Source organism: Cyprinodon tularosa, unplaced genomic scaffold (genome assembly GCF_016077235.1).
Source record: "Cyprinodon tularosa strain WSP-4 unplaced genomic scaffold, ASM1607723v1 ctg18, whole genome shotgun sequence".
NCBI lineage: Eukaryota > Metazoa > Chordata > Actinopteri > Cyprinodontiformes > Cyprinodontidae > Cyprinodon > Cyprinodon tularosa.
This window is the reverse complement of record NW_024038608.1, coordinates 21,295-32,193: the sequence shown is the minus strand read 5'-3', so window position 1 is coordinate 32,193 and position 10,899 is coordinate 21,295. Positions and strand designations below refer to the sequence as shown.

At 40.1% G+C, this 10,899-nt stretch overlaps 1 protein-coding gene across 1 annotated transcript; it reads right to left on the bottom strand.

The window, feature by feature from the left end:
- Nucleotides 1-391: 391 nt before the first annotated feature.
- Nucleotides 392-8,583, bottom strand: LOC119781602 (glycerol-3-phosphate dehydrogenase 1-like protein). Its single transcript, XM_038282156.1, has 8 exons — nucleotides 8,133-8,583; nucleotides 7,658-7,835; nucleotides 5,484-5,624; nucleotides 5,218-5,356; nucleotides 4,996-5,108; nucleotides 4,682-4,915; nucleotides 4,399-4,505; nucleotides 392-869 (listed from the first exon to the last, which is right to left on the bottom strand). Exons 1-8 carry the CDS (start codon nucleotides 8,171-8,173, stop codon nucleotides 773-775), a joined length of 1,050 nt encoding a protein of 349 aa, XP_038138084.1. The 5' UTR covers nucleotides 8,174-8,583; the 3' UTR covers nucleotides 392-772.
- Nucleotides 8,584-10,899: the final 2,316 nt, after the last annotated feature.

Here is a 10,899-nt window from a genome sequence, read left to right as displayed (position 1 = left end):
CAAAAAAGTATACATTATTTCCTTTTTATGTGATTACTTACCAATAATTATGAAATTCCAGATTTTTTGGGCTTATTTTTTGAGAGGGATGGAAGTGGGTTTTAATACACAAGGTCTAAAGAGTAAGGACAAAGAAGCTGTTTTTTAGTCTACTTTTTTTCTATAGTTAAAATGGTTTTCATGGAAAATATTTTCTGATCATAACAGGTCGGCCTCGGATGTTAAAACATAATTGAGTCGCTAAAAAGTGAACATCAACACATTGTGCAGAACTTTCTCACTACTGCGCACATATTCCTTAGATGCGCACAATAGACAATGTAGGTTTGAACGGTGTGATGTAACTGCTGTAATGTTAAAAATTTTCCGTACAAAGAAAACAAAATACTGCAGCTTCTCAGGAATTGGTTTTAATAAGAAAACAACTCCAGATACAAAAAAAAAATAACAACATCCATTGCTGGTTTTCTGACATCAGTGATATACATCATGTAGTGATAAAAAAGTAAAAAAAAGTGAAGACACTTCAGGGAGTAATATGAATGAGGCAGTTGCCTTATTTGGACTTATTAAAATATGAACAAAGATAATTCATATAAATAAATGTTCCCACAAAGCTAAAACTAAAAAAAAAACACCATAAGATATGTTGAAAATCCTCTTCAGGTGCCTGATTATATGCTGTATTGTATGTTTCTGTTTAGTGAATCTCTGCCTCCCTCTAGTGGTGGGAAGTTGAGGTTGCAGAAGGAGAAACCTTCACAGTAAACCCCTACATGTGCTCAGGGTGATTCTGCAGACAGGTGATGAACTCTTTCACCTCCTTCCCTTCATAGCAAATCTGGTAGACGGCAGCAAACAGAGGAAACCTATCCAACAAACAGAGAAAGAAAACAGGTTGAAAAAATTATTTGGGGAAATATTTAACATAAATATGCATCTCTGCACCATGGACAGAACAACACTGATATTAAAATAACAGAATTTAAATTGCTAAAGCTATTTTTATTCTAAACAAATGAATAAATCAGATTTTTTTTAAATGTAATTTCTGGTAATTTATTGACATTTTCATTTTTGGTCATAAGACATCATAAATATTTTTCTTTGCCTTACAGATCAAAGTCATTCTTCCTACAATAACCATCAGTCATAATGATTTAAGTTTTTAGCAGACTTTAATGATGAGCTTTAAAAAGAGAAGCAAAAAATGTACATTTTTAGGTGCAATTAAATCAAATGTTTGATTTAAAAAGTAAGAACTTTAGTCAGGAGTGTTAAATAGATAAAGTTGCAGTGAATAGGTTTCAGCTCTGTGTTTAATTTCACAGTTTTTATGGGAATATTGATCTTTCAGGTGAATTTTATTCGATAAATACGAGGAGCAACACATCTGGTTTAACAAGTGGGGCAACCTGGGGAGATTGTATTGTTCCGTTACGGCAGGCATCCCCAAAGTCGGTCCTCGAGGGCCGCTGTCCTGCAGGTTTTAGAGGTTTCCCTGCTTCAGCACAGCTGATTATAATGAGTGCAGTAGAACAAAAGCTTGTTAATCAGCTTTCAATGTAAATCAGCTGTGCTGGAGCAAGGAAACCTCTAAAACCTGCAGGACAGCGGGCCTCGAGGACCGAGGTTGAGGACGCCTGGTTTACGGGAAGAGTGCATTTTAGGTTACAGCTAGGCAGGATTGGAACTCTATTCCTCAGACAATCAGAACATCCGCTAATTATAATAGGTTTGAATAAATCAACAAAATAATTGATTCATTACGCAGCACATCTGTTAACACAGTTGAATTTTAGGGGGAGACACAGGGGACATGTCCCCTGCACTTTTTTCTGTCCAAAAATCAATGTTACGCTACAGTAAACAGACACTTGCAGAGCACTAGCACCAAAAGGAAAATGGAAGTCAACCTGAAGCCCGCTTCCCTGAGTTTGGACCGCCCACAAGCTCCAGATTGGACCTCCGTCTTTTCTGGTATGATTGGCTATAACCGCCATTACTCCTGAGAAGCTCTCTTTTTGCATCACTGATTAGATGGTTGCATCGCCGCTAAAGTTCTATGTCTCCGTGTCTTTATGGTCTTGGAGAAGGTGGATCAGCAAACAGGCGGTGGGGGAATCTGTTACTTTAAGTTGGGCATTTGTTCTTCACTTTGGTCGTGTAATCTAGGAGGGTATTCATTTACACAAATCTTTGAATTGGTTTCATGTGCATGCGTGCGTTTGCGTGTTGGGTTATTAGACTCTCAGCCAGGATGTGAGTTCTTCAAAAGTGTGAGTTACATTCTGTGTAACATCCCTACTAAAACACCTTCACTGGCTCTATAGAGCAGCATATCCACTTCAAGATCCTCCTCCGAATTATAAAGCTTTCAATAACGTTGTAAAGTCTTATTTTAAGGAGGAAAAAATACAATCTTTGAATGTGATTTTATATATCCAAGCTCATAATAATTGTAAAACTATGTGTTTTTAATCTACATGGACTGTTGCACCCCTAATTGGCCAATAGTTCATGCCATGTATCCCTTATTGCCAGGAGATGGATAGCAGAGATATGAGACAAAAACTGAAGAACTAGTAGAAAACATGTTTAACTTTTATATAAAAGAGTTATATTAAAAATATTTGCATGCTTTGAAATCATAATTTCACCCATGTCTGTCAACATTATGTACAAGAACCTTCCTGTGTTTCTTTTACCATCAATATGAACAATTACGTTCATTTTAATGAATTTTTATGCCTTTATTTAATTTGCATGTAGTTTCCCCAATACAATTGTTTATACTGATGGTATTTCCTTTTTTATCTTTCATTGATTGACAGATTTATTGATTGACAAAGTCATTCTAACCATTGCTCAACTTTTGCTGGTTCTAGAGAAACAAGTTTTGTCCAGGGTGAGCTGATGAAAAATAACCTTTGTCCCTACCAAATAGATAAACACTAATCAGTAAAGGCTTTTTTCATGGGAGCAAAAAACAAAAGAATAAAACTCATGCACAAAAAAATAAAAAATAAACACTAGACAACATTGCATCATTTCGTATATTAAGTGAGCCACTAGGTTAAGGTTGCAGACTCTAAAGCAGCCTGTAATTTCTAAATAATTGCAAAAGCAAACGATGAAGACAGACTATCAAACTGATCCAAGAGACGACAGTTAGTCTCTTCTGTTAGCACATGCATAAGAACTGACTTTTTTTTTTTCTAAAAACGTGTCAAATTTCTTGAAATAAGTTTGTTGCTCTTAATTTAAGTATGAAAAACCGCTGCCCTGCTAATGGAAGGAGTACTTTTGCCCTTAAAAAAGGATAAATAGATATATTGCACTTAATATAGGATGAGTTGTTTTGTTTCTTATTGGAAACATAAGTCATATTAATCCATTGCTATTTTGTTTCACCTATGTGTTCAAAATAAAGGTTTATTTTACATAAAATTTACTTATATATATATATATATATTTTTTTTTTTTTTTTTTCGCAGTACATTTTCAGAACAAAAGACCATAATATGAGCCAGGATCAGCTGTAATGAGCAATACCCTGTTTAGAACAGCCAAAGAAACGTTTCACATATTACGCTGAGGCTCATTTTTCACCGTCTTTTTGCCTAAATGCGATGTCTTTAATACACACTTTTGAAAAAATAGATTTTTTTATAGTAAATTAATCTTAAATAGAACTAATTTATAACTAGTTTATTCTAAGTTAGGCAGAGAAAATGAACAGATACAGCGTTCGGCTTGTTTGTCGGAAGTCATTGCCGGCGTCATAAGTAATGAAGATGAGCCTAGGAAAACATTTCCCGTTGGTTCTTCTCCTTCTGTAACTGTAAATCTGTAAAGTAATTAGTTATGTGGGTTGCATCACAAGTCTAGTCGTACTTTAAGTAGCCTGTTGCTCTTACAGCCATAATTCTCCTTTATCAACCATATCATCCATGTAGGTTTTTATATCTGTTTAGGTTGCTACATATTAAGGTTACTCTTTGTTAGGATAATTAACAATACGATAAAGCATTGATTACAGAATAAAAACAGAAATCTCTTCCCATAAGCATCAGTTTAACAATTTCTATATCTATATTAATGCTGCTAGAGGCTTAGGTTGCTGGAGAACCAAGGGATCACTTTTCCTCACTGTTTCATTCTTCTTATATTCTCTATTTCTGCAATATTTGTTATTTCAACTCCTAACTTTATGTTCTCTCTGCTTTTTCACATCATGGCAGCCTAATCTGGCAACTTTGTTTGCTGTGACATCATCCTGGAGTTGTATTAAACATCCCCACTGAGCCGTAACAAACCAACTTAACTGTTGGTATCTAACATTTTACTATGATTCCTTGAAAGAGTAAAGATGCAACCAATTGTGCTTGAACTTACTTCTTGACCATGTCGCGCTTCTCCAAAATCTTGTAGACCTCAGCCGAAGTCTGTGGACCCTGGAGCTTCTGGCCATTGAGCATCTCTGCCTCCAGCTCGACGATAGACTGGAGAAGTCAACAAAAAATGTCAAGAAATTCTGCCTTTTTTCCTTCTGTGTCCTGGATGCTAAATCTGGTAGCTAGCTTGTTTAACTTAGCAATGAAGAATTATTAAAACAATTTCAAATAAACTTTTTCTCATGTATTTCAGTTGGATTCTAGCTGATTTTCCCCAGACTTACTTTGGACGTTTTGACAAAGGCCTCCGCCACCCTGCGGTTCCTTCCGCCATAGCAGGTGGTGATCAGGTCGGCCACGCCGCAGCTCTCCAGGAAGGTCCCGGAGCTCACCTCGCCTTTGCAGAACAGCTTGGCGAAGGCCACCATCTCCATCAGCCCCAGCCTGATCACCGCCGCCTTGGTGTTGTCACCGAAACCGAGGCCATCGCAGAACCCGGCGCCTACCGCCACGATGTTCTGAGTCAACATCAGAGACGAGACGTAAGTCTATGAGGCGGAAATCGGTGCTTGTCAGACAGACGTTAACGTGCGCGTACCTTTAAGGCTCCACACAGCTCCACTGTGTCGCTCTCGGGCACAACAGTGATGCGGAAGTTCGGCGTCTGCAGCAGCTCTTTAAACAACTGGCCATGCCTCTCGTTTCTGGCCCCTTTATCGAATTCAAGAGGATTTCAAAACAAGACTCAGACTTCTGATACTGTTCCAATATAATTGGCACCATTTCATTTTAAACCACCAAGAGGAAAAAAGGAACAAACCGATGGTAGTTTCGCAAAATTTCTCATCCGCCACCTCATTGGCGATGTTGGCCCCCATCAGGACGCTGACCTCGATCTCCAGCTTCTCTCGGATGATATCCGAGATGAGCTTCAGCCCGTCTGGACCCTCATCGACGCCCTGGGGTAGTAGTAGAAGTAAACAACTCAACATCAGAACCTCTGGCCTGGATTCACTCTGTATTTCCCAACTTCATCACGCAATGCGCCCAACTTCCCCTTTTGTTTGGTCACGAACAGGATCTTACTTTGATGAGGGATATTCCCATGGCTCCATCTGTCACATGAGGCTTCATCTCGTCACAGAGTTTACCGATGAACTGGTGGGGGATCACAAAGATGAGAACCTTCGCCCCCTTCACGGCTTCGGTGATGTCGGGAACAGCAACCTGACGAATCAGCGAGATTCAGATCAGTTCGATAAACGTTGGGAAAGCAGAGGGAGGCAAATGGCTTTAAAACTTCAGTCGTGAAACTTTGGTGTAAAATAGAAGATTTATTTTGGGCTCAGATTATTTTTGTTTTGCTTCAGTATGGGGTAATACCTCCATGCCAATACTTCAGTGGCCATCTTTTAAGATCACATGAAGCATATAAGTTCTTAGTATGTTCACTTTTTTAAATAAAAACCTACTTTCCATAGATTGGGAAGCAATCTTACAATAAAAGGTGTTTTGCAAACCCCACTTTCAGAACCTCTGGGCAAACTGATCCCTCGTTTACGTTGCAGATTCTTATTTTCTAAGCCGATTCAGCTTTTTCTTTCTCCGTTCACATGGAAAAAGGCCTCAAAATAACAAATGTTACACGAGTCTCAAGTGAAACAAAAAATAAAACTTTACTAATAAATCAAAGAAAACATTAAAAACCAGGCAAATGCTTAAGATTTTACCTCTGGAACGCATAACATGTCTCCAAAAATGGGAATTATTTGAAAAACCTTCTGGAATTTTGTTGAAGAAGTGAAGAACAAGATTAATGTCAAACTATAAGGTTAATCAAGGGAGCCTCAGCAATGGTCTGTTATCTTCTGTATACTTAAAGGAAATTAGGGAAATATGTGTCTATAAAAAAAAAAAAAATAAAGAAAACTTTAGCAATTGGAGGCATCCACTTTACACGATCTCAATGCATGGCTGCCGAAGGCTCTAATGAATCGGCAAATGCATGTAGGTATCGGCCAAAACTGTCAGCAGGCCAATCTAGTTTCATTTAACATTTAACAGTGTGTCAATTTTGGTCCTCCTCAATAATTCCTTGTCTTCCTACCAGAAGGCTCTTGTATTCTGGTTTAGCAGTTCCTTCAGATTACTGGTGCTCCAGGGTTTATTACATTTAAATGGTTTGAATTGAGTTGAGCTTTCTGAATTATCAAAAATATTATCTTGTGACCTCATTACTTGACTGTCTTTCTCTTTGAAATGACAAATATTGAATCATAAATAACGATCGGCCCCATAAATTCGTCAGTGTAGGTTGAGAATCGGTGAGACGGATATCACAATAATCTACATTGGTTTAAAAAAAAAAAAACAAGTAATGACTGATATGTTAAAATATGTTGTTTTGCACATTTCCAAAGTTATTCCATCTATGGATAGTGGATTTCATCATTCTATCTCTATTCTTCCACTATGCAGAATCTGTTAGTTCAATCTCTAACGTTCTGCTCTCTCTGCTTTGTAGCTTTTCCTCGTCTGTTCCTGTTTGGCTGTGACTCCATCCTGGAGAGAAATATCAGCTGCGCTGCTTCCATCAACACCTTTGTTTATAGATGCTGGAGATCGGCCTATTTTTCCAGTGTAGTCCTGTTTCTCTGACTGTGACTGGCTGGATGTGCTCTCTTCATCCTTTGACATGGGAGCTGGCTCGGAGCTAGTCTGCCTGGCTGTGTGTTTCCTTTTTCAGCTGCTTTTTGTATCTCTGCTTCTGTCTCCTTGAACCCCAGTGGGCCTCAGCAGATGGCCGCTCACACTGAGCCTGGTTCTGCTGGAGGTTTCTTCCTGTTAAAAGGGAGTTTTTCCTCTCCACTGTCGCTACAAGCATGCTTAGAGTGAGGGATTGCATTTGAGTCAATGAGTCGATGCAATCAACTGGTTTTCCTTGATAGAAAACTTTGAATCAATTTCACTGGATGATCTGTTGAACTGTAAAGTGCCTTGAGATGACTTGTGTTGTGAATTGGCGCTATATAAATAAACTAAACTGAATTGAAGCAGTTCTCCAGCATCTTTCTGCCACTCCCAATATTTATACTTGTGCTCCCAAACTTTCCAGAGCAGAATTTTCCTCACGGATCAAGATCTATTATCCCTTATAATCTTCAAGATTTTCATGGCGGATTTGTTAAACCTGTTGCGACAAGAAACCAGATGCAATTGAAGGGGAGAAAAAAAGAAGACAGAAAGCAGGAACACCCTACCACATTCTTGGGCAGCTTGTGACCTGGCAGATATTTCATATTTTCATGCTCAGTGTTGATGATCTCTGTGAGCTTCTTGCCATCAATGATCTCCTCATAGACCCACATGTTCACCATGGGGTCGAAGCGGTTGGATCCTTTGACATTGTGGCCAATGATCTTGGCGATGGAGGATCCCCTGCAGGAGATCAGAGGTTCATTAGAGTTGGATGGAGGATTCCAGCCAATCAGAAAGCATTAAACAAATGCAAGCAGATGAATGAGGCAGAACTTTGAATGTTAAATGCTGATTGGCACTTTTAGAGGAGAACTACACCCTTAAAGTCTGTGGATTTAAACAGACCACAGATAATGAGATTAAATGAACCCAGCAGGTTTAAATCTGCCTAATCCTATTTTAGTTAACTGCTGATCGCATCATAATGCAAATTTAAACCAATAAAACATATATTAAAGCAAAACACAGTTTAGTTACCAGTTCCCAGATCCAACGATGCAGACCTTTTGAGCAGGCATGTTGCAGCTGGAAGAATGCTTTGTTAAACTGAAGTGACTGTTGTTCTCTATCTGCCTGTATAACTTCCTTACACGCCCTGTTATTGCTAGAAGAGATCCACTCCGCCCTAAACACGCCACGGTTACGCCTCCTGGTTTCTCCCCTGGAAAATAAAATGACCTGTGGAGTTCTGTGGTGCAGAAACCTGGTAATCTCAATGGATTTCCGCACGCCTCCACATTTCAGCTCCACATATAATGTTAAAATGAAACTAAGGAGCGATGTTGAATGAGCCGAATAGATGCTGTGAGTCGGTAAAAATAAAACATACGAGGAGCTAAAGCGCAGTGACGTTCCAGAGGTCGCCGATAGATAAATCACCGCTAACTGAATGGGAAAGCGCTGATTAGAACGGCCACTGCTCAGCAGCGGTGGAAATGGTGACGAGACTTCCGGTCCAAGTGACTTTCAAAATAATGGTAAATTTTTTAAAAAGCAAAAAAAAAAAAAAAAAAAAAAAAATCGCTATTTTGACGGGAAATTTTAACATCTTTCTTAAGAGGATTAGGCCCATTAAAAAGACTTTTTATTTTAAAGCTATATATATATATATATATATATATATATATATATATATATATATGGTTACATACATAGTTTACATAACTTTTTTTAATCTTTTCAGTGGCTCTTCCGTAAAAAAAGAAAAAGTTAAAATTTCCCTTCAAAATTGCGATTTTTGTTTTGTTTACTGAAAAGATTTATATATATATATATATATATATATATATATATATATATATATATATATATTGTTGCAACTGGATAGCTCGGTAGGTAACACCGACGGGGTTCGATTCCCGGCATGGACATCATCCAGGTGGACCCTTAGGCAAGGTCCTTTGTGCTTAGTGGCCTACCTCAGACATGAGTGATACCGCAAATACAAGAGCCATACCGGCTCGGACGTCGCCCGGGTTAACAAGGTCCGCGTCAGTTGCTAGGGAACCAGGGCAACTTGATGACAAATTGGCTACTGGAACAAGACATAGATGGACTAGAGCAGAAAACTTGGTACTGATGAAATGCTACTATACAAGCATGCCCAGTGAGAGAGGTTATACCTCCTCTACATGGATGACATCAAGCTGTATGCCAGGAGTAAGCGAGACATCGACTCACTGATCCACACTACCAGGATCTACAGCAACGACATTGGGATGCCATTCGGACTGGACAAGTGCGGTCGCATGGCTCTCAAAGAGAGGGAAGATGATCAGAACCGAGGGGGTTGAACTACCAGAAGGCCACATAACAGATGTTCAGGACAGCTACAAATACCTTGGGGTGCCACAGGCTAACGGAAACCACGAGGAGATGGCAAGAAATACTGCCACAGCTAAATACCTACAAAGAGTAAGGCAGGTCCTGAAAAGTCAGCTGAATGGGAAAAACAAGATCCAAGCCATCAACACATATGCCCTACCAGTCATCAGATACCCCGCTGGTATAATAAACTGGCCAAAGGAGGAGATAGAGGCTACTGACATCAAGACGAGAAAGCTCCTCACAATGCATGGAGGGTTCCACCCCAAATCCAGCACTCTGAGACTGTACACCAAGCGTAGCGAGAGAGGCCGAGGGCTAGTGAGTGTCAAGAGCACTGTCCAGGATGAAACAACTAAGATCCAGGAGTACATCAGAAAGATGGCCCCCAAAGACAAATGGCTTGGTGAATACCTCAGGCAGGAGAAAACCGAAAGTGAGGACAAGAAAGAGGAAGGAGAACCATCATGGAGGGACAAGCCGCTGCACGGCGTATACCACAGACAAATATAAAAAAATATCAAATATCAAATAAGGATAAGCAAATCCTACCAGTGGCTGGAAAAGGCTGGACTGAAGGACAGCACAGAGGCACTAATCATGGCAGCACAAGAACAGGCACTCAGTACAAGATCAATAGAGGCCAGGGTCTACCACACCAGGCAGGACCCCCGATGCAGACTGTGCAAAGATGCCCCTGAAACAATACAGCACATAACAGCGGGGTGTAAAATGCAGGCAGGAAGTGCATACATGGAACGCCACAACCAGGTAGCTGTCATAGTGTACAGGAACATCTGCCATGAGTATGGGCTGGAAGTCCCAAGGTCAAAATGGAAGACACCTCCTAAGGTAGTTGAGAATGACCGAGCTAAGATCCTATGGGACTTCAAGATCCAACCAACCAGACATCGTGTTGATCGACAAACAGCAGAAGAAGGCAGTAGTGATAGATGTGGCAATCCCAAGCGACAGCAACATCAAGAAGAAAGAACACGAGAAGCTTGAGAAATACCAAGGGCTGAAAGAGGAGCAAGAAAAGATGTGGAAAGTAAGAGCAGCAGTGGTGCCAGTGGTAATTGGAGCACTGGGGGCTGTGACCCCCAAACTGGGAGAGTGGCTACAGCAGATTCCAGGTAAAACATCAGAGGTCTCTGTCCAGAAGAGCACAGTCCTAGGAACAGCTAAGATACTGCGCAGAACCCTCAAACTCCCAGGCCTCTGGTAGAGGACCCGAGCTTGAGGATGACACATACACTATATTGCCAAAAGTATTTGCTCACCTGCCTTGACTCACATATGAGCTTAAGTGACATCCCGTTCCTAATCCATAGGGTTCAATATGACGTCGGTCCACCCTTTGCAGCTAGAACAGCTTCAACTCTTCTGGGAAGGCTGTCCACAAGGTTTAGGAGTGTGT

Bases quoted from the DNA above. Each gene is read 5' to 3' on its own strand.
- LOC119781602 (XM_038282156.1), bottom strand. From the start codon at position 8,173: ATGCCTGCTCAAAAGGTCTGCATCGTTGGATCTGGGAACTG. The intron at 7,836-8,132 runs GTAACTAAACTG...GATCTCCTGCAG, and splicing joins ATCGTTGGATCTGGGAACTG to GGGATCCTCCATCGCCAAGA. The intron at 5,357-5,483 runs GTAAGATCCTGT...CTACTACCCCAG, and splicing joins TGGGAATATCCCTCATCAAA to GGCGTCGATGAGGGTCCAGA.